The 23,503-nt window shown below is 39.6% G+C and overlaps 1 protein-coding gene across 4 annotated transcripts; it reads right to left on the reverse strand.

The window, feature by feature from the left end:
• Window positions 1-8: 8 nt before the first annotated feature.
• LOC105922953 (mycbp associated protein) lies at window positions 9-21,793 on the reverse strand. 4 transcript variants are annotated; one of them, XM_036137281.1, is made up of 19 exons: window positions 21,668-21,793; window positions 20,642-20,748; window positions 20,427-20,565; window positions 19,048-19,148; window positions 18,771-18,966; window positions 18,560-18,675; window positions 18,328-18,478; window positions 18,047-18,165; window positions 14,409-14,530; window positions 12,589-12,697; window positions 11,560-11,752; window positions 11,240-11,427; window positions 10,982-11,128; window positions 7,647-7,745; window positions 7,359-7,486; window positions 7,129-7,223; window positions 5,576-5,649; window positions 3,051-3,218; window positions 9-127 (listed from the first exon to the last, which is right to left on the reverse strand). In XM_036137281.1, the coding sequence occupies exons 2-19, from the start codon at window positions 20,729-20,731 to the stop codon at window positions 29-31; spliced, it is 2,334 nt and encodes a 777-aa protein (XP_035993174.1). In that variant the 5' UTR covers window positions 20,732-20,748; window positions 21,668-21,793; the 3' UTR covers window positions 9-28. The 4 variants fall into 4 exon arrangements, with proteins under 4 accessions (XP_035993174.1, XP_035993175.1, XP_035993177.1 ...); XM_036137282.1 differs by having other exon boundaries at window positions 21,631-21,784; XM_036137284.1 differs by lacking the exon at window positions 21,668-21,793 and adding an exon at window positions 21,401-21,563.
• Window positions 21,794-23,503: the final 1,710 nt, after the last annotated feature.

Genomic DNA, 23,503 nt, shown 5'->3' on the forward strand with positions numbered 1-23,503 from the left:
TTTTTGTTTTGTTTCTGAGCCTGCCTCTTTAGGCGCAACAGTTTGTGTTGTGTCCGCCATCACCCACATGAACGTCCTCCATCAGGTCGCACAGGTTGTCCACGAGGTCCTCCATCCAAGTATAAACCTGCCAGATAAATCAACATGGAGACATCCATCAAGAGAAGCATAAATCATGTCTCAAGATTAGGTTAAGACTAGAGTAACAACGCCATGCATCAGTAAGGGTCAATCGTTGTGCGTTTTGACCATAAGATAAGATTTCAAAAGACAAAAAGAAATAAGGGGATTAATTATGTCCAGATTTAACATTACAAATAGCTAGCAGCTCATGTAATAATCTAATTGAGTTTTAGACTGAACAGATAAATTAATTAAACATAAATTGGCAAGTGTGGGGCGATATAAGATAAGATAAGATAGGCTTTATTGATCTCACAATTGAGAAATTCACTTGCCACATCGGTTCATACAAGAAGGTGCAGAGTAGGAAAGGTGCATTCAGTTCTATACAGTGAATCTTCATATATACAATGGATCAAAAAGGATACAAAAAAATACAAAAAGAAATAGGAATGGGCATATGATGTCTATACATACATAGTGATCTATATGTATATAAACATATTTACATACTTATATATATACACATATACCTATACGCCTACATACATATGTACCTAGGCGTATAGGTAAGAAGAGATGGATATATGTTAGGTTAATCAGTGATCCTAAGCTCACCTCGGACGTTTTCACACACATTTTTGTGTCAGATTTAGCTCTGTTACGTATCGACAGTCTGCCCATGGTTCATAAAAGTGCATCTTAGCAGATACGAATATGTTTAAAAATGGTCATAAATTATCATTTACTTGAGGAATTTGATTCAATATCTTAAAAAGAGTGATAGGTTGTGAAATTTATTTATTAGTTTATTTAGTTAGTTTATTCTCTACTATTTTGATAATTATGGCATACAGATAATAAAAACCCAGCCTTCAGCTTCTCTGAAAATTTCAGTATTAAAAAGGGTGTCTGGAACATAAAAGTTATGTGTTGCACGGCAATAGCGAAGACCAATGACTGAAAACTTGTGCATAGTTAGGCAGAAAGTTGCTGCTGTGAAAGAAGCCGGCAACGTAATGAGTTTCAGTTTTTGAAATGAATTAAAGAGATAAACTAACTTTTCAATGATCTTCTGTTTTATTGATATACACCTGCTCTTTACTGTATGTAGAGTGGGTACATAAGAGCGATAAAAGAATAATTATTAACTTTCAATACATGCTGAGTGAAAACAGCTGAGTAAAATTTTACTGTAAAAAGAGAAAAGAAGACGTTTTCCACGTCTAAATGTGTTTAATGATTTTGTCAACATTTGCCTAAAACATGTATACTATAGGGATGACCTACTGCACTGATTGTTGTTGCTGTGGAGGTGAACGGGTCTCAGTTAGACAGGGTGTGCCTTGTTGTCTATTCTGAGAAGCTTGTTCAACATTCTTCTTTCTAAGATCCACTCTGGAAAACCTCCCAGCACCAAGAAGGGTAATGTCGAGCCAGTTAGTGTGCAGTCTTTTCTTTAGTTCAGTAAGATTCTTTATTTTTTTTGGAATCACTTGCTTTAACGCAAATAGCCCAACAGATGGCTGTAAAGAAAAATTACACTTTTTTTTACCACAGGATTTTCAAGTATGTGCGAAATCTTTCTGGAAAGATTTCAGAGCCTGCTTCCAAAAATAGAGACCATGATCTAATTTACTGTAACCTTGCGTTTTTTGTCCAAATCTACAGCCCGATATCTGTTGTCCTTCACTCCCTCCATCTCTCCTCCAAGAATGAAGTGTTGGACTTAGTCCTGCCTTTTCTCTCTTTCACAATTTCCTCCTTGTTCTTGTTATCACCGATGATAATGCGGTTGTTCTCACGTGTTTCAGAGTGTTCTCCCGTACATACCGTAGCTTTCTGTTCAACACTCAAACACGATGCTTCCCTCAAATCTCACATCTGCTGCATTGCTTTTAGACACTTGACAAACACTCCTCTGGAGTCTGGAGGCAGCGGCCTTCATTGTACCAAATAGCTTTGCCGCCTGCACCCTTTGATAGACATGAGAGGAATCAAAGAACTGCCTGCCTTACTGAATTAGAGTGGCCTTACCTGAAACAGGTAGATGATGACTTAACTATAAGACAATAAGCAAACTTTTGTGGGCTCAGTGAGTGGGTGGCGGATTCTCTTAGATTTTCATATTAGGGGAAATGTTTAGTTATTATGGGAAAAAACAGGAAACGACTCAAGAGGTCTCGCATTATTAAAATACAAATTGAGGTTTCACACCAAGCACACTTTGGCATGTGGCAGTAAAGAAAGCTGGAATCAAACCCACAACCTTGTGATTGTGGGGTGACTGTGGCTTGATGGGTTGAGTAGTTGTCTGGCAATCAGAAGGTTGTGGGTTCAATTCCAGCTTCCCCTTGTCACATGTCAATGTGCCCCTGGGCAAGGCACTTAATCCCAAATTGCCTACCAAGCTGCGTCTCGGTGTATGGGGAGTCTTGGCCTAGTGGTTGCATCCTTCTCTTGCACTCAGAGAACGATGCAAGTACCTGGTTCAATCCCCAGCGCCTGCACTCTGGGTCCCTGAGCAAGACCCTTAACCCCAGAATGCTTCCCGGGCGCTGCACATAGCAGCCCACTGCTCCCCAAGGGTGATGGGTTAGGATGCAGAGAACAAATTTTGGGTATGTTTCAATGACAATAAAGATGATATTACTATTACTATTGCAAGACTACTACTCCCAGAGAGCACTAGCAGCCCCAGGTACCAGCCGAGGTGCAGGACGATGCATCCATGTGAGCCTTTGACTGACTGGTTATCGTCTGACCTCCGCGCTCCCCAGTATGAGACAAGAATGCTTTCGAGAACATTTAAAGCATCAGAGCTTTAGAAAACAACCTGGAAGATTTCTAAACGTGTGCTTTTCTCTTACAAATGAGGAATAAATCTCAGTGATGCCCTGTATGCAACAAGAAATACCATAACTTGCCTTTTTATGCAAAGTTCTTGTGTAGGTGAGGATGGTCTCTGGGTGTACGCTTTGGATTTCCATGGTGCTCTCTAAACCAAAATCAGCCAGTGAGTCAGAGTCCTTCCCTTGCTTTTCTCTGGAACGCTTCCCTGCGTCATCCTTTTTCCTCCCCTTTATTTTGCTCTCCTGTGGAATATCACGTAGAGCTGCAGTTAAACACTGTCACAATTCACATAGCAAGCGGCGCTGTTAGGACATAGCTGTGCGAGCATCTGTGCAAGATGGCTTGGACCGGTACAGGTGCAAACAATTCACGCCTTGACATGCTGTCTGAGACCAGGTGCACGTTTTGTCACACAATGCTCTGTTTCCATGGCACCACACGAGTGATAAAGCGTACCTTACCCAATGACTCAACATTTACACGAAGAAAAGAAAAATATGAGCAGCTGAAGCTGTGTCGGCCATCTTCTTGTAAATGTCAAAAACGGCGAAGTGTAAGTAGTGACCCGTTAGAGGAGAGGCACCCGTGTACAGGTCCAGAAAAGATTCACATCATCATAGTGGGTAAAAAGCCGGAAAGAAACTGTATGCGTTAAAATGAATGACATATTGCACGAGTATTAATGACCCCTAAACTTATTATCTTGTGCTACAATCACAAACATCAATACATTTTGGAGGGGATTTCTTTAGTTCTTTCTTTTTTTTTTGAGAAACCAATACAAAATAGGTCATAATTGTGCAGTGGAAGAAAATTGCTAAATATGTTTCATTTGTTTTATGGTAAAATCTGAAAAGTGTGGCATGCAAATGTATCCAGCCCCATTTACTTTAAATAAAATCTAGTGCAACCAACTGATTTCAAATGTTAGCCTCTAATTAACATTTAACATGAGTCCAATTGAGTATAATTTAATCAGAGTAGAAATCCAGCTGTTCTAGAGAAAAAAAACAGCGTCATCAAGACCAATGAACTCAGCAGGCAGGTCAGGGGGAAACTTGTGATGATGTTGAAAGGATGGATAGGTTATAAAAAATACCCCAAAGTTTTGAAAATCTCCCAGAGAACTGTTCAGTCCAACCTCTGGAAATGGAAAGTGATGCTTGTCCACCTAGACTGATAGACAGGGTAAGGGAAGCCTTAATCAGAAGTAAAGGTGAGCAAAATGAAAATTTCTGAAATCCATGCAAAAAAAAAAAAAAAAAAAAGATGTGTTGGGGAAAGTTAACACCACCCATAACTCTGGATACAGCATCCACAGGGTGATACAAAGTGATGGTTGCATCATGCTGTGAGGATGCTTTTCTTCAGCAGAGACACAGAAGCTGGTCCTATTTGAAGATAATGGAGCTAAATAAAGGGTAATCCTGAGAGATAATTCCTGTTGGGGGCGGATGAAGACTCACAACTTAGGTTGACCTTTACCTCATAGCTGGAGAAAGACCCCAAACATACAGCTATAGCTACAATAGAACAGTTTAGATCAAAGCATAATCACATATTAGAATGGCCTAGCCAAAGTCCAGACTTAAATCCAATTGAGATTTTGTATCCAGACTTTAAAAACTGAAGTTCATAGACATTCTCCATTGGGTATGATTGGGCTTGAGCTATTTTGTACAGAAAAGGCCAAAAATGCTCTAAACGTGCAAAGCTGGCAGAAACTTACCCCAAAAGGCTTCCAGTCGGAGTAAAAGTATTGACTCAGACGGATAAATGTACATACGTATGCAGCAGTTTTCAGAATTGTGTTGAAAAAAATAACATAAAAAAACACTGTTTTCTTCCAGTTCACAGTTATGTTCTACTTGCTGTTGGTCTAACACAAAAAATCCAAATAAAATCTGTTGAAGTTTGTAGCTGTGATTTAGCAGAACGTTAAAAGGCACTGTTGTGTAATTTTGAACATTATTTGTGGAGACAAGTTTCTCCACTAAAGACCGCACAGCCACTGTGTTGCCAAGCTACCGCTATAACCTTGAAAGAGGACAGACGTCTTGACGGGAATCCTTAATTTCCTACATTATTAGGCAAAATGTACCGCCTTAGAGCAGCAGATAATCAGCATCGCTTTCTGCCTGCTGTCACACACCGCACATCCAAACAAGTAAACTGAGAAAAACTGTTCAAACACAGATTCAGAATAAAGCCTCAGCACAGATATCATGTGACACGTAGAAACCATATTTAAAAGACCGTTTTAAGGATCTAGTCTTAAGAAAGGAATTTTGCGGATAAGTGTGTGATTACGTGGGGGGCAGCAGTCAGTAGTAACAAAGCAACACTTCAATAGCAGCTGAATGGATGACGACTTGACAGCTTGTTTCAAGTGAAGAGACTGACTCACGTCTGGATCAGTGTTTTCGCCTTTCGAAAATGTTTCATTCACGCTTATAATCCAAAGTGCTTTTGACTCTGCAGGAAAACAACTGTAAATTCTCAGTCTCTCTGCTCCTGACGGTTAGTGAGCTACCAAGGCGTTCACGGACACCCAGAGATTGCTGTTCCTCTCTGGCCCTCTCACGCTGAGTGCATTCACCTCCAGTAGGCTGCCGCTCTTCTCCTCTCTTTTGTTCTGAACCTTTTCGTCTGTGGGCGACGGAGTAGCCACATCTAAGGTGTATTAAAGAAAACAGGAAACAGCGGATAATTTCCTTTTAAGCAATATTGAAAACAATCAGTTCAGAAAAAAAAGAAACAATTAAACATTGCAAAAAGTGAACTAAAAGTAAGTCAAATCTTCTTGAAATTAATGTATTTTCCTTGATTTAAGCAGGTAAATAAGACTATTTGCCGATGGAATAAGATTTCTGCACTTAAAATAGGATCATTTCATCTTATTTCAAGTGCAGGATATCTAATTGTCTTATTTTAGGGGTAGAAATACTCACTCAATTGACAAATAGTCTTATTTACCTGCTTAAATCAAGGAAAAATACATTAATTTCAAGAAAATATGACTTACATTTAGTTCTCTTTTTGCAGTGAATGACATGTTTGAACCAGGGTTCAGTTTGATTTTGTGCTTTTTTTTTAATGACTACATACAGAAAGAAACCAATTGACTAAAATCTGGTGCAATGGGGCTTTTACCTGTATTTTTCAAGGTTAAAGTTTTGATTCTGCTTTTTCTCTGTTCAGATACATATTAAATACAATATTTAACACTAACAAACATTAAAATAGAAATTAATATCCTCCTTAGTGTTTTTACACAGGTAGACACTTTTCCAGAGAGTTTTTGTCCAGTTTACAAAATGAGCTGTAAGCTCTATTTGAAAATTGGTATTCTTCCCAATTCCTGTAACATATGTGAAGCCCATCATAACAAATGGCTGCACGATGACAGGGAAACATGTAATTATGAAATTATTGGTGAATACTGCAACCACCATATCCATATGTACATTAGACATGTACATTAAGTTACAGGCTGCCATTGAATCCCAGAAGTTCTTTGCACTTGTGATATTGCATAGTTAATATTGCAATGGCAGTTATGATTCGATATATGCTACAGCTCTTCCAGACAACACCCCAGCCTCTGGGATGGTTAAAGGTCTAATCTTGTAAAATATGTTAAAGGTTTTTGAAAGGAATGAAGGACTGAATGAATGAATAAAATCTTTATTTCGAACACGTCAAGAACAAAAGCCACCGTTTTGTCCAATCTAATGTGTACCTACTTGATTTTTGGGGACTGCTGGCAGCTTTTCATAACCATCCAACCTACTGGGATGAAGGGAGAGGTCTATTGTTGACATTGTTCGTTCTGTTAGGCTAAATGAGATTATGAAGGTTTTACTTTGTCTGTTTTTAGGTGTTTATCACTAGGACATTGAGATTTAGTCATTTTCGTTTTTTACTTTGGGGCTTTAATGTTTTAGTACAGTATTTCTATGAATGTATTTTTCTACTTTGATGTCATTTGACAAACAACCCCATCAGTGTGGGGTTTTTGTAGTTTTTTTTTAATAACTACATGTCTTTTGTGAAATTAAGAAGAAATTCACACTATACTGTAATACTACACGCGTTTGCAATAGAGTTAAGTCCCTTAATGATCTGAGATTATGAGTTGATGCTTCCTACCGGCCCAGGTTTCTTTGTCTGGAAGGCCCATCACATCTCTTAGCCTCGTGGCTTCATCACCCATGAGGTCCAGAAGTTTTATCCACAGCTGCCGCCTGCAGAGGGCACCACACACCACCACAACATAACGTGTTATTTGAAGGCCTAAAACATGCAGGCACTAAACCGGATAGTAAAAAAAGAGCACGCATAATGGTTGTTTATGCACCGCACTATACTATATACCTCACCCTATAATTTGAGGCGTTAGTAGATGGTGTTGTACATCAGCCGGTTCAGAAAGTTGCAGATACAGTGAGTTGAGCTGGGAGAAGCTCTCTTCTTTGACAGGTTCGGCATCAGGCAGGGACAGCACAGCCTTGAGAATCACAACAGCAGGATAAAACAGAGGATTTCACAGCTATTAATGACGTGATATATGACGCAAACCTGTTGTATCTTAGTTATGGTCTGTGATGCGCTGTGATGTGGTCTACTGGTGCTCAAAGCAGCAATCAGGAAGCCTAATTAAAGATTACCTGTCGAAGAGTGTCAACAGAGAAATCCCAGCTGGCTCCCGGATTCACCTGGTGCCACAGTGTCTTTAGGTCCTCTACTGGCTGATAATGGTACTGCAACTGAAAGCGTAATGGAGTAAACGTGCAACAAGAGCTTACTTTTACATTTTCAATATTTCTGCACAGCTTGGACAGATAATATTACCCTATTTATTATACAATCCTTACAAGTAAACAAATAAACAAATATATGTAAATACAAATTCTTATTCAAAGAAAAACATTTATTTAACAGTAAAGTAGCTTATAAAACATGCTTTTTTTTCTTAAGATGATTTTTTTCTATAATCAAACATTTATATCCCGACAAAAGTAGATATTCAATTACAATTCTGACATTTAATTTAAACACTAAACACTGGCTCTATGTGCAAACAGTATGAGACATCGGACTTGACTTCTCCCAACTGAATGTCAAGGAAGGATAAACAGCCATTGGGAAAACGAGATGAAATCATACTTGACATGGACATGGTTCATTGCATTTTGGAACATATGCATATGTAAAATAAGTCCATTTACTTTTATAAATAAAAATAAATAAATCTTTTAAAGTTGTTAAACATTTTTGATAAACTTTCCAAATCTATTGAACAGCTTGAAATATGTTGGGCAATTTCTTTTAACAGCAAATCTTTTATTTAAATTCACTTATAAGCGGTAGGTAATTCTAAAGACTAGTGAAGGGTAGCTCCAGGAGAAATGTGTGATTTAACCTAATTATAGACCAGAAGAAGTAATTGTTGGAACTGAATGCCTATTTGCACTTTAAAGATCTTTGTACACAAGCAAACAGACCCGATTTACCAAACATCTAGATAGCTGTGATTTTTCACTCAGGTGGAGAACATCTAATTTATAGCCAGTTTCCTTTATTAACCATAACTGAATGAGCTCCCCCTGAATTATGTTGAAAAATAAATGGAGCAGCGCTAGCGTGAATAGGAGTTATAATAAAGGCTTGGTTGGAGAAGAACAGATGGCATGGGCTAACCACTCTCACGCCTACAGCAAGTGAACCACACAATGAATGGATCCATTACTGGGTCATCTCTCACCGACTCACGTGCTGTGACTAAGAATCTGAAATCGATACTGTCATAGAAAAACCTATGACACATCAGGACTGCACTAAAACGGCTCACACAAATGACCCATGTGCTTTAAATAACACGTGACATGATACTGAGGATAAAAAAAAAAGCAGCTCAGTCACCGCAACATCAAAACTACCACAACAATGGTCACAGAAGGATGGCAACCTTTAATCTTGCTTGTGGTTGGGCATAGGGCTACATTCGCATGTTGTGATGAGTACATACAAACATCTACTCGGTACCGTTCAAGCTTAACCACAAGATTAGATTCTATCCCTATTCGTTTCATTCTAACAACAGTGTCATGGTCAGTGCTTTAATTAATCTGAGTCATGTTTGTCCATTGCAAACCACGGTTTTCACGTGTACTTTGGATCTTGCTGTCTAAGGTTTAACCATCTGACCTAAAGTGTCGACCTTAGAGGAAAGGAAATTGTTTAGGATGTTCAGAATTATCCCAGAAGCCACCGAGGCTCAAGTCTGCTGAGATCTGGAGGCTGTGTGACTGGCTACAGTCAAACGGGTTTAACACTTAAAATTAAGGAACATTATCCTCAGTTAAGCATGGTGGAGGCAACATCATGCTGAGGGGCTGTTTTACTACAGGTAATGCTGGTGCATACCACAAAATGGATTAATTAATGAAGAAAGCAGACTATGCCCATATTCTTTACATGTATGTAAAAACAACACTTGGATGCGGCTTTGATACAAATGGGTGTTCCAAGACAACAATGGTGTCGGCTACAATAAAACTGGTTTCAGAAAGAATAAAGCAGGCTGACATCAAGTTTGTGAATTAGCCCTGACGTGCTGATATTTTGGGGACAGGTGCTCAAGACAAAAAAACAGGACACTGATCACCAAAATTATTTATAAATTGCAAAAACAACCAAAAAGAATGGTAGGATATATTAATATATTTATTTTAATACACACCTAATCAAATAGGATAAATTCATTATTATTTCATTATTATGTATTCAACCTGATCAAAAATCATCATATTGAATAAATAAATCAATAGGAGGCAAAGACAGACCGAACCAGGTAAGATTGTGCATCATTTTTATGAAGGAAGGAGGGTGAGGTTGGAAGTGGCAGGCAGGAGGAAGATGAAAGATGAGATTTATGGATGAAGTGAAAGAGGACATAAAGATAGTTGGTATGAGAGAAGAAGATGCAGAAGATGGAGCTGGATGGAGACAGATGACTCGCTGTAATGACCCCTGAAAGGGAAAAGCCAAAAGAGGAAGTACGAGTATCATAAAATCTTTGGAAATTTTAAGATCTGCTCCTTAAACTAAAAATCTGTGCTTAAAATAAGAAAATGAAATTAAAGCACAGTTAACACTTTTTTGTTATCATCAAAAACTTTAGAATAATGAAAAACATTTCAAGTCAATTGCCCAAATGTGAAATTATGAAGACCCCATTTTTTTAGTAAACATGTCCATGTGGCCTCCAATCTCTGACTTTTAGGTATTTGTCAAGCTTTACTCCACAAACCCTTTATAGTTGTCCTTGGAGCGCCTGTTCAAAAACCACCTGCAGCAAGCAGTAGGGGAAAAAAAGACATTTTCTCTGTGGTTCAGAGAAACTCCGGATCTGCACTAAAGTCCGATATTTACAAACCGCTGTCATAGGTCATGTCTCATTTTCTGGGCGTCACACCCATACAACCTATTCACCCAATCCTTGTTTATAAATTGACTAAAGGTGTTTTCACTAAAAGCCCAAAATGTGCCTACTATTCATGTCCATGGTGAGTTTAGGGAGATTTAACCACAAAACTGAAAATTGTTTATACTTAATCTCTACCAAGCGCAACTTACAAGAATGTATGTGTGTGGAAACTAGTTGTAAACAAGTAGATTGGTTGGATTGTGAAAGTTTTTTTCATTAGAATGAGAATATGCAGCATAATCACAATTTAACTGATTACCACTTCTTTTGTGCGTCGGATAAAGGGAGATAAGTGTTGTGATAGTTTTACACAACCTGAACAAAAACGTGAGCACGTTATGTTTTCCCTGACGGTATTATAGTTTCTAATAATACTTTTATAACTTATTAACAACGGCAGCACTTATGGACAAAGTATGGAGGTGGGACAATTTTGAATGGCAGAGGTAGTCATGAAACAATACTGTTGCCCCAGAATGTGTATGAGGTTTCCACCTGTGGGTAAATTATTACCTTGGGGTTTGTGTTCTGGAACAGCTGCTCCTCAGTGATATAAAGCTCTGCAGGTGAGTTGGGCCTTTCAGGGGTGTGGAGCCTCCCTACTACCTCAACCATAATCGATCGACACAGTTTTTCCACAACAGCCTTTTCCAGCTTGTTCTGTTCAACACAACACACACATAAATAGATAAAACTAACAAAAGTACACTTTTCTATGAATAAAAATTACTTTTGCTTCAATTTCGAGACGCGATGTCCTGGGTAAACTACCTCTAAGAAGCACCTCTGATCTGCAGTTTTGTCCTGTTTGAAGGCCTTTCCACTCAACCTGACCTGAATCGAGGCTCCTTGCAACAACGGAGGATGGGTTCTAAGCTGCCAAAGTTCAGTCCAGAGACCTGGCTCCTCTGACTTGAATATGAACTCCACCCGCTGGGTTTCCCCAGGACGGATCACACCTGAGTTGTAGTGGGAAAAAAACACGCATAAGGCTGAATGCTGGCGGTGTGATAAGAACGGTTGACACGTGGACAAATATATGACGCACAAACAACAGCAGCAGGTGATCTATCATGTTTGTGAATCTGTACCGGAGGCGGATTTGAAGTAGAAGTAGACGCTGGTGTTTGGTGAAGACAAGTAAGAAAAACACTGTGGCACTGGAGGCTTGTGCCACCTGTAGAAGATGACTGTGCTGCCTTCGTTGTGCAGCTCCAGGTCAGTTGAGACAATTTCTCCGGTCTGGCTTTCGAAGAATACAGATGTGCTGATTCCAACTTCTCCCTAGTCAATACGGTGTAAGAAAACCAAAGAGATGACAGATAAACTTGACGGATCATAACAAAATGCTTTATGACAGCGACTGTGTGTGTTTGTTGGACTTTGATACAATATTCCAATGCCAAAATATCTCCACGATATAATATAAGAATTAATTGCTATTAAAAGCTTAGCATGAATTGCAGACAGATGATCATGTTTCAATTTATTCTTTTAATTTAACCTTTGGCCAAATGACCATAACTGGTGATCAGTTAGAAATATTTACAAGTGCTGGCAAAGTAACTTATTATATGTTCTGTGTTGCTAAATAACAAAAACTGTCAACAGGTACACTGTAATAACAACATCAACAGTGACATAATAATAATTTCATTTGAACTGTTCTACTGGGATGTATTAGAAGGCATGACATACGGAGAGCATACTATGCTTCCCCTGTTCTATGTGAAGGTGTGTTTTTTGTTTTGTTCTTGCAGGGTAGCGTGGGGCACTTTAAGATTTATTAGAATATCCACCAGTGAGTAATATAGACCTTTAATAACCATTAATCCACATGTGGAAATGACTAAAATTGCATTGCGCCATTTGTAATGTTCTAATCAATGGACATTTTCATTTAATTACCATCCATATCTATACCACTGTGACATAATCCTGTGAAAAACTTCATATGCATGTGATGCTCTACAGATGGGAGAGAAGCAGAAGAAGTAGAGATTGAAGTGTTGAGCTTGTGTTTTCTTAAATAAAAAAAAACTAATGTGTTCCAACCTAATGCTTAGCTCCTAAATTTCTATCTCTTAAATAGCAGCCGCTTTCATAAATATTCCCAGTACCTTGTCAGACGTTGGGTCTCCAGTCCAGGTAGCGAGCTGACCATGAATCCTCAAGGCGGGAAAAGGCAAAGCCTTTAATTGATCGTAGTCCGTTTGTGCAGGCGTGTCCCTGTTGTTAACAATGGAGTGGCAGCATGAGAGAACATCTGCATCAAATCATTTCACTGTCCTGTGCTTAGCCTAGTAGAGACGATTTAATTGTAAACATGGAGATCCCAAATAATTTTGAGCTATTGGCTAAAATACTTATCAGTTATGGAAAATCCTAAATGTTTTTCTATATAACTAACAGATTGTTCTTCTTGTTAAAAGGGAGTTCTTCCTGTCTGCTGTCGCCACATGCTCAGTGAGAGAGAGGATTACTGCAAAGCCAGTAAATCGGTGCATTCTGCTGGGCTTCCATCGAGGTGCACAACTTTTTACTAATTGATATTATAAGCTGGATTTAACAGCACTATAACTAGTATGGGACCACAATGCATGCAATTGAAATGGTGTCTGTTTATACGAGTGGATTGGACTGACATGATCTGATATATTTCTGGACATCAACTGGTCCTGTTTGTCTTGTAAATGACCTTATGATAATATTTGTTGTGAAATGACACAACATAAATATACTGAACACATTGGACTGGCATCCATATGCTGCAAGGTGCAAGTTATCTGATCCAAAGTAACATTGCTGAGATTTAGACACTGTGCAGAAATGAGTCAGTTTTATTCTTAGAAGCTAAATCATATTTTCCCCTGAAGATTTGACTTACAGCCACGAAGCTGACTACAACATGAAAACATTAAAGGGGCATAGCCACGTACTATGACTATAAAAAAAACACATATTCATCTTCAAATAAAACAAAATATGCCAAGCATTCGTCCTGATAATGTTTACTTAGTCCTTTTTGTGCCCGGAAAAGCATTTTGCACCAGGCACGATCAGCAGGCGTAAACATTGTTGTGCGCCATCTGCTGACAGTACTGCAGTACTATCAGAAAGCAAGATGGTGCCAAGTGACACGCAGCTGTAAGAGCCAGCAGAACGTGACAGCTCGACGTGGTCGAAGTCCAACGCGATCTACAGGGTTAGGGCTACTTACGCTTTCCTTTTACACCTCCGCTGGCTCTGTTGCTTCCCCTTGTTTACTCATTACGCGCAAGTGCAAAATGGTATTTCTGATCACGTGGTCTTGTTATGGTAAATATACACAAAAGTGCTTTTTTTACTAACAAACAGAGCAAAAACACAGTTAGAGTAACGCGCTGGCACTCTGAGAAGGTCGCAAGTACCCGGTGCGATACCCACAGATTACCACTATGAGTCCCTGAGCAAGACGCTTAGCTCCAGGTTGCTCCCTGGGCGCCATTCAGTGTAGGCAGCCCACTGCTCCCTGAGGGACGGGTTAAACAGAGAGAAAAATGTCCTCTCTGTGGGACCATAAGGGAAATATTTTTTTCTTTCCTATGTGACTAGCTCCCTTTAAAGTCATTAGTGACACATGGTAAGTTTATAACATATGTTGTGACCCTTTAACCATTATTGAGAAAGATAAAACTGCACCAAAAAAATGTGACCTTCTGCAACACTACAGAAAACACATTATACAATAAAATGTTGATTAAAATTGCACACTGAATATATATAAATTTGTTCTCATTGGGAAGGTCAATGCATATTGAACTGACTTATAAAACCACGGTGTGCTTTTTAACACACCAATACACACACACACACAAAAAAAAGCAACGGCAGCCTAACTTTTAAAACTGCACAAAGTAAAAAATGAATAAGAAAGATAACCAGATTTTTTTTATCTTACAGTTTCTCAGTTTTCATCTCATCGTGCTTCTCCTCCTTTTCCTTCTGCAGTAAGAGACTCTGATGTTCTGGCGAAGAAGTTAGCGGCCCTGCGGTACCGATCACCTCCAGTTTACTGATATCCTGCAGACATTGTCAAACACAGTAGTTGTTGACCTTTTAAATTCATAATCAAATAAAAATAGTTCTCCTTAGATCATCCTAAGGACCACTGACACAAAATTGTGTGCCACTCTTACCACTCACACCATTTCTGAAGGACATATAGAACCTGGAACATACCAAGTTCTAGAATACTACTAATATTTCCTGTAATTATGGGATCATTTTCCACAGTCGGCTGTGAACCCCATCAGAGCGGTATCTAGAGGAGCTCTGGAGGCTGATATATAGGTGTGCCTCAACAAATTAGAATATGACACAAAGTTAACTTATTTATGTAATCCAGTCAACTAAATATTCTAGTATAAACACACATTTATTCTAAATATTATGGCTTACAACCGAGGAAAACCAAAACTTGGATTTCTCTGAACATTTTTAAATGGCAAAAGAACAATAATGTGATTATTTTCCAAAAATGTTATTTTATGGCCCTGTTATGACGACTGTTGCTGTTCAGCAGTCTCTGACACAATCTATAAGAACTGTAAGAAAAATAAATAAATGGGGTCCAAATCAGAAATAGATCATCACTAAGAGGCTGGAGGTTCAGAGTCACGCACACTGAAACATAAAGGCTAGCCATGGATTTTCAACACGTGATTAAATAACTATATCCATCCATCCATCCATTTTCTAACACGCCTATCCCTTGTGGGGTGACGAGGGGTGCTGGTTCCTATCTCCAGCTGTCAATGGGCGAGAGGCGGAGTACACCCTGGACAGGTCGCCAGTCAATCGCAGGGCTAAATAAATATATATTATAAAATATATATTAGCCCTGCTACCAAAATCTGAGGACAAGAGTGAATAAACAATATTGGCACTAATATGATGCTACCAACACCTATTTTATCACTTTTCTTGACTGGTCGGGATAATGGCTTGACCTGAACCTCACATAGCTTCTACGGGGTATTGTCAAGAGGAAGGTGAGAGACACCAGAGACAATGATGCAGACAAACTGAAGGCTGCTTTAAACAGCGCCTTGAGTGGTCAGTGTGACTGGAAAAGCGCTATATGAGTTCAATCCATTTACCGTTTTCCATTTAACACAACCTGAGCTAAAACACCTCAGCCCCCTTGCTATGACTCATGTTTTGTCATGATTCATAACAAAAGGGGCTCAAGTATTTAGTGCTTATACTTGTAGTACATAAACATACTTTTAAGCACCGCGACATTTCTGGGTCAAGACTCCTTTTCACCCACATTCGTTTTATGTTACATTCTAGTTCCTGAATAACTGAACATTCAGTTTTTATTAGCTTTAAGGCACAAACATCAACATAAAAGTAAGTGTTTCAATCTGTGTATAATGTATCCATATAACATTATCCTTTCCCTTTTTGATTAAATTACTAAAATTAATTAACTTTGCCATAATAATCTATTTCAGTACAATCTAGACGTACATACATCCAGACTGTATTTCTACAGTCACTCCTGAAAACCAGGTAGCACAAAGTCATCGCTTTGTCATCAAGTTATTAATGGACGTCTCAGTAACCAGACAGACAAAAAGGTGGGGATTACACCTTTAGTAAAAGATGTATTGTCCAATGTATTGGGAGCGCTTTACAGCCCACATTCCAGATTCTGTAGCCTATCACAAAACTAAAGAAAAGGCAGAACGTAAAGAGTTAAGTGCAAAGCTTATATATTTAAAATTTCCCAGATTGCAATATTTTCAAAGCAAATTTTGCAAACTTGCGGATATACCTTTTCATCTCTGGTTCCTGACTACTTCAAGCCTCTGTTTTTCTTGTTTCTTTCTTTGGAGCACCCTTTTATATCAGCCGCTGCCGTCCCTTTCTGGCTACCCAAGTAGGTGACAAAGCCAAGTCAGCTGTGGACAGAACGATCTGTCTGCGTCTCGGTGTGTCAGTAGGCACTCGGCATCCCAAATCCTAAACATCACATTAGCCACCTGTGCAACAGAACACACCGCGCCCCTTTCGCGCCCACTTTCCCCTCATTTTATTGGCCCAGCTGTGTTGTGTGTGTGTGTGTGTGTGAACGAAAGACAGGAGACACGGAGGGGAAACAGCAGCTGAGATCATTAAAAAAATGGAGACAATTTGAATAAACATCACCACCATCTGTTACCTGAGGTGCTAATAGGATTAAGTGGGAACTGTCTGTGCAAAGAAGTACATTTGTCATTAAGTATTTCCCCCAGAACCTGCTCCCGCTGCTGATTGACTCGTAATGCAGGTAGAACATAAAGTCAGACTGTGTCCCTTTTTTTCTGCACAGCTTCCCCACAGACTGCAGCCACGCTACGTTTGGCTCACTCTAGATGTCACAACTGTACTCACTCTAAATAGTATGTGAACTCTTAATTAGTGTTTACATGCACTTTTATTAAAGTAATCAAGCCTGATGCACTAGATGTCCTTTTAACAGGCAAATAATACAATTAACTGCACAACAGCCAACTGTAATTACAGCATTTTAACACTTTTGTTTCTTCTGTTTTTTTTTTTTTTTGGTTTTTTTAGGTGAGTGGGAGTGCGTTTATTCTCGTGAACCTACAAGGTTATGTGGACTTGTGTGAATGTGCGAGGACGGTCTGCCATGTTCGTGTTCAGGAGCTTGTTCTCTCTCTGCAGAAAACCTGGAACAGCGCGCCTAAGACAGAACGATCAAAGCCTGTGCCTGTTTGCGAAGAGCGAGGCAGCCTGTGGGGGTGTCAGCACTTCACAGAGCCAAGCACTCCACCATTAGAGTTGTTTCTGTAATAATAAAATTTGGCCCTCGATGTCTATGTTAAAAAAAAATATAGACTGATAACAAAGTGATTCTGTTCACTGTCTAACTTCAGTGTAATTTTGAAAACTTTCAGCGTAACGTAAATGCGCTGGCGAGAACCCCGTTTAGGGTAAATAAATGTTTTTTTTTCCGAAACACTCTCTTACAGTAGCTCCGGCGGTAGCTCTCAAAACTCCCAGACTTGATAAAGCAGCACCCAGTTTTGACCCAAGCCTAAAACTTAAGATATATTACATGATTTTTCAGGCCAATATTCAATACTTGGCACATATTGATGATCCGTGCGGGAGTCCAGGACTCAATGTGTTTAATAGGTTGTGGTACAAACTTAGACACTAACAGGCACAAAACATTCAAGGCAATGCACTGGAGGGATGGAAAGAAAACTAGGCCAAAATTTCCCAGACAACAACGTCAGATAGGGCTGTTCAGTAGGAGATATTTTATGATGAGTTACTGCAGCTAAAGGTGTTTAATGCGGTACATTTCACTTTTCAAGCAGAGCTTTTTTCTTTTTTGGCTTTATCTCTCTTCAATAAATAATGCTTGTGTGAAATTTCTTATGAGATTTAAAACAGGCGACTTTTATTTTGTCCAGATACATTAGATGCATTAATCCAATCAAAACAGAATGTACTTTGATCTAGAAAGTTTGTTTGTATGCATAAATATTTATTTCAGATTACAGAAACCAGTCTTACTGGCTTTCTGATGCCCATGTCCTCCAGGATATCTTGAAGTTCCTGGGACCGATGTTGCAGGTACGCACTCTGACCCCAAGCCCAAGACGCAGTACTCTCAGCCCCGGTAGAAATGGTTCCTATAAGATGAAAATTGTCCCACAGAAGAAACACAATCAATCCAACATAGAGACAAAACATGATCTTGTATGAGCTGATATCTCATACAAAATCTTTCATTTACCTCCATGGAACTATTAAAAAGTTGTACAACAAGGCCAAAGGGATGGACTCATGTTTACCCATTTCCATTTGTATGCTACTTGGATGTCCCACATATGTGTTGGGATTCTGTTGGCCTCGCTCGGTCTGAGTCAGCGTTGCTGTAATACCGCTCAGTTCATCGCCGATACGCTGCGGGAGACTCCAAAACTCGCAGCCCACGCCATAACCCTACCCGAGAGAAGGCACGGGAGAGAAGAGGCTGAAGGAATGAATATCCGGTGGACTGGAAAAAGCAAACGTGTGTCATACATATCCAGAGTGGGTGAGCGGTATCACTCGGCTTAGAATCTCCCTCCGCTCCTGAGTGTCTCTGAAATGTTTGGCTTGATTCATCACCAGGTTTTCCACAGGCCTGTTGAGGGAGTCTTAGTACAGAGAAAATACATTATACAGATTTCATTTCAAAAACTCTTTCCTCAAACGTGGAGCTCTGGTGATGCAAAATTCTCAAGATGCTTACAAGATAACTCTTCCTGCTTCTGTCTGCGGTTTGTCATGTGTGCATCCCAACGCTGCAGAGCATTAGTCTGGGAGCTTCTTTGGTGTGAAACCTTCAGCGGTATCTGTGCGGGGCCCCCTTCTGCGGTGTCTCTGCGAGGCCCCCTCCTAGCCCCAGATGCAGAGCCTCTCACAGGCTCTGGGATTTGCTTTAACAACTTGTTTTCAGGGGAAAAAACGAATAAACTCAGTGGACCTGAAAAGGTTAATCTAAACAAATGGAAGTGTTAGCGAATTACATTTTTCTCTCCTCTGGCCTCCAAATAACTGTGAAAATCCTCTAAGCTGCCAAGGATGCTGTGTGGTAGAACCATCCCACGCTCATCAAATCGCAGGTAAGCTGTAGAAGAACACGGTCAGAAAAAAACAATACTATGAGTCTCAAAGGTAGACTTAAAGCTAAAGTTAATTATCTAATAATCTATTAACTATAGCTTTTTTGTTATACTGAGTGAAATGGTCCTTCCATCCTGTAAGTACTCAATACATTATGTATTCAGAAAAAGGAGGTTAAAAAATTGATCTGTGTGGGAGCTGCAGGCCTGTAAAAACTCTGACGAATCCCTGCCCTTCGATCCAAAGAGAAGGGATTTGTACGAGTTTTGGTCCTGCTCTCACCTTCCTCTGTCCCTCAAGTTCTGGGAGTATCACCCTATCTATTGGTTGTCCCACATGCCAATCATTCTGACATGTTCATGTGACGCTAGTGTGCGTGCTTGTTCCTTGTCAGTTTCCGCTTGCTAGCTGCACATGTGCATTTATAGTGTTTATGTATCCGGTTAGCTTCGTTGTTAGACATTCATTGTAGCTCCGCTGCTCTCGCCGTATATTTTGTACATGGCTGAGAGTCGCGAGAAGCAAACTGCGCACATGTTGATGAGAAGAAGAGGAAGGCCTCAGTAGAAAGAAAAAGGATGAGAGTGGATGTGGGAGATTTTTTTGCACGCAATCCCAACGAGGAGTGGAAGAGCAAGGTAAGACAGTCTTGCGCATGCGAAGTTATTAAAAATGTTACTTGGGGAAACTACTGGAAGAACAGCCGACTCTACCTTTAAAGCATCGCTGTGTAACCTTTAGCTACTTGGGGCACTAGACTTGCAACTTCCAAGGTTGTAGCTTCTGTAATTTCCCTCTGGGATTATTAAAGTATTTCTGATTCTTATTAGCCCAGGCGGCCACTGCACTGTTGCAAAATTAAATGCAACAAATCTCCTTCCGTGTTTTGGAATGTGATAGCAGACCACTTCGGATCAGCAAATTGAGAAGCCATGGAATTACTTGTAAAGACAAGGCCACATTCATCCCTCTAGATTAAACCCCACATCAGATGACCAAAAATATGTCTGATCAGGTAAGTGTCATATTTGTTTTGTATTGTTGTTAACCTAGTATGTATTCAGCAATGGAGCCGACCCTCTCAAGTTACACAGGCGAGTTTCTGAGAAGGCCAGCCGTAACGGAGCATCAATACACACCAACAGCTGTATGTTGACCTGAAAAATAATTTTATATATTTCAAATACTTAGGTCAAAACTTACACGGTGCTGCTCTACACATCCAAAGCTAAATCTGGAACTTTTAACAAGAAAGTGTTTGTTAGAGTAACATAAAATTAACCTGTGAAGTCCAGCTGCTGAGAGTCTTCCATTGGAGCCACTTCTGCAGCATTTCTATCTTCCTCAGGTGGTGATCTCTCGTGTACTTTAGCTGCCATCTCTGGGCTTTGGTGGCGTTGGGGAGGCTTTGGTTTGTAAAGCTGTAAACACGTAACAGTTCAGTTAGCTGAAGCATAAAACAGTTTGAAGACACAAGAGGATGTTGGTGAAGTTCACCTTTTCATCGCTTTGAGGCCGAGGAGCCCAGTTATCGCCGGCTGTATTTGTGGTATCGGGATGAACGACTCCGGATAATTCTTCCAGCATTTTTTTTACCTTGTTGGCTAAAGGAATAAATTAATTAAAAATGACAAGCTCACTTACAAAATAAAAAATATATCCTCTATTTTTGTTCCCTTGATGTCGACAAAAAAACACAACTCATACAGTGCCTTAAAAAGTATTCATACCCATTGAAACATTTAGGCATTTTTGAACTAAAAATCTCAATAAATATATATAAATACAGACAAAAAAAGCGTATAGCTGTGAAGCAAAAAGAAAAGGAAACATGGGTTAACATTTTCAACAAATAACCTAAAAAGTGTGATCAGTGGATTTGTGTGCCACCTCGTAACCCTGATACCCTTGAATATCACGTTGCTCCAGAGCAGGTCTGAAAAGTTTACACATCCCTGTAAAAAAATGACATCTGTGATGCAAAAACTGACTCCATGGTGAATTATTTTAAAACTTTATTCGCCTTGGACAATGGCGAATTCCGCTCATTTCTTTTCATATTATAGCTATTATATTATAGCATAATTATTTCCAATGTCATTAGATGTTGTGCAAGAGCATTAGCAGATATATTTCTTGTTTTTCTGCATGTTTTTCTCTCAGCTTCCTTTCAGAAAATGACTCTAGCTTAATGAAGATCAATGAAAACTGCACGATGACAGACTTACATAATTATGGAAAGCTTTTGACACTGACCCAATTTCTAGTAAATAACTCCTTTGTTTTGTCCCCTCCAGGCATCACGTCGTTACCAGAGCCGTTACGTCCCTCTCTAGTTAATAATGCATAATGAACCGGAGCCTTTATTAAGTTACGGCAGACAAAAGCCTTTCTTTTCCCCATTTGTCCCGTCTGTCAAACCCTTCCTCCCTTCAGCTAACTCGACAGATGTGAGCTGCAAGTGTCAAACCAGAACGTAAACAAACCAGAACCGAGGAAGAAACAGGCGGAGCTGGTACCGACCGAGAGGTCCTCCGACGGCGGCGTGTTCTCGCTGACTCTGTTGTTGTAGTGAGAGAGTTCAGAGGTTTAGCACCGCGGCTAGCTTAGCAACCGGCAGGTTGGAGCGTTACCATGACAACGGACCAATCAGACAGCTACTCTTTCTTTCTTTGCAACATTGATAGATTGTTTTTTGTGTTTTTTGTGTTTTTTCCTTTGGTGCCATGATATATGCACACACACACACACACACACACACACACATATATATATATATATATATATATATATATATATATATATATATATATATATATATATATATATATATATATATATATATATATAATTCCACCGTGCTTCAGAGTATGGCTGATTCCTTTTGTCATGTTTTTTTTTTCTATGATAAGAAGGCTGTGACTAATTTTGATCACATAAAATTTTACAATTTAACTGTCATAAGTTCCCCTACCGTAATAGTTTAAATAAATCAGGAAATATTTGCATTAAACAAATGTATTTGTCCGTGATCTTATAGATGCCTTAATGTTTTAATAGTTAATTGCTTTTAACTAAAATGACGTTAAAAATATGTGTAGTTATTTTAGTATTCATTTAATTATTTTACAGTCATTGCAGCATAACATGAATATAAATCATGTGCTGACCAGCATCGGTCTTTCTGGACATCTTCAACCTCTTCCTGCAGTTCTCTACAGTTCCTCCCTGTCTGAAATCATGTTTCATCATTCCTCAACAACAGTCCCTAGGTGGTGAGGATAGGTTTTCCACTATCCTCCCCACCTGGGTGAGGATAGAGAACTGTTGCATCCTCCAACACCGGCTAAAGAAGGCCGAGAGAAAGAGGCTGAGGTTCAATGAAAGTGGCCAAGTTGATGGAGAGCTCCTCACAAGTCTGGAGCAGGACCTGAAGGTAAGTCTGTGGTACCTGTAATATGAACAACCGCTTACAATATAGTTCTAAAAACTCACATTGTTTCACATTTTGTCCAGTTAAAACTACCTACTTGAGTTTTGTGATAGACCATGAGAAATTCATCAAACTCCAGGACCATCTGTTCCATTGATCCCCAACACAGGAACATCACAGGGTTGTGTCCTCAGATCTGCTCTATTCACCCTTTTCACTCATGACCGTTCTGCTGTCCACCCCACAAACCTGGTGGTGAAGTTAGTGGATCACACCACTGTGGCGGGTCTCATCTCCGACAATGATGAGTCTCACTGCAGGGATGAGGTCAGCAATCTGACACAGTGGTGCTCCTGGAACAATCGGTCATAGTGGACTACAGGAGGTCCAGGAGGACTGACACACGCTCCTCTCTGCAAACATGGGGAGGTGGTGGAGCATGTGGGCAGCATTAGATTCCTGGGCATCCATATCCCCTCTGACCTCTCCTGGTCTGTGAACACCTCCCACCTGGTGAAGAAGGTCCAACAACGGCTCTTCTTCCTCAGGAAACTGAAAAAGACTGAACTTTCCACTAAGCTGCTAAAGAACTTCTATTGAGCTAGCAGTGTTTTATGTATCAGCATAACTGTATTGTATGGAAGCTGCACAGTGCAGGAGAGGAAGGACTTAGCCCTGTTTGCCCCTTTCCCATCAGGTAAACACTTCTGATGCACTAAATCCAAAACAAATATAAGATAATGCAAACACAAAATTATTTTTTTTTACAAAAATGAGCTTCTTTTCAAGAGGTGTGAGGGTCATCGCCCCCAGATGGGAGACTGTAGCCCAACATGTTAAAAATCCCCCCACAGTTACTAGCCCATCATGCGGTACAGTCACTTTAATGTTATTGCTTATTTGCACACTATTATTTCAGAATATCT

This window comes from Fundulus heteroclitus, chromosome 5, assembly GCF_011125445.2.
Source record: "Fundulus heteroclitus isolate FHET01 chromosome 5, MU-UCD_Fhet_4.1, whole genome shotgun sequence".
In the NCBI taxonomy this organism is placed as follows: Eukaryota; Metazoa; Chordata; class Actinopteri; order Cyprinodontiformes; family Fundulidae; genus Fundulus; species Fundulus heteroclitus.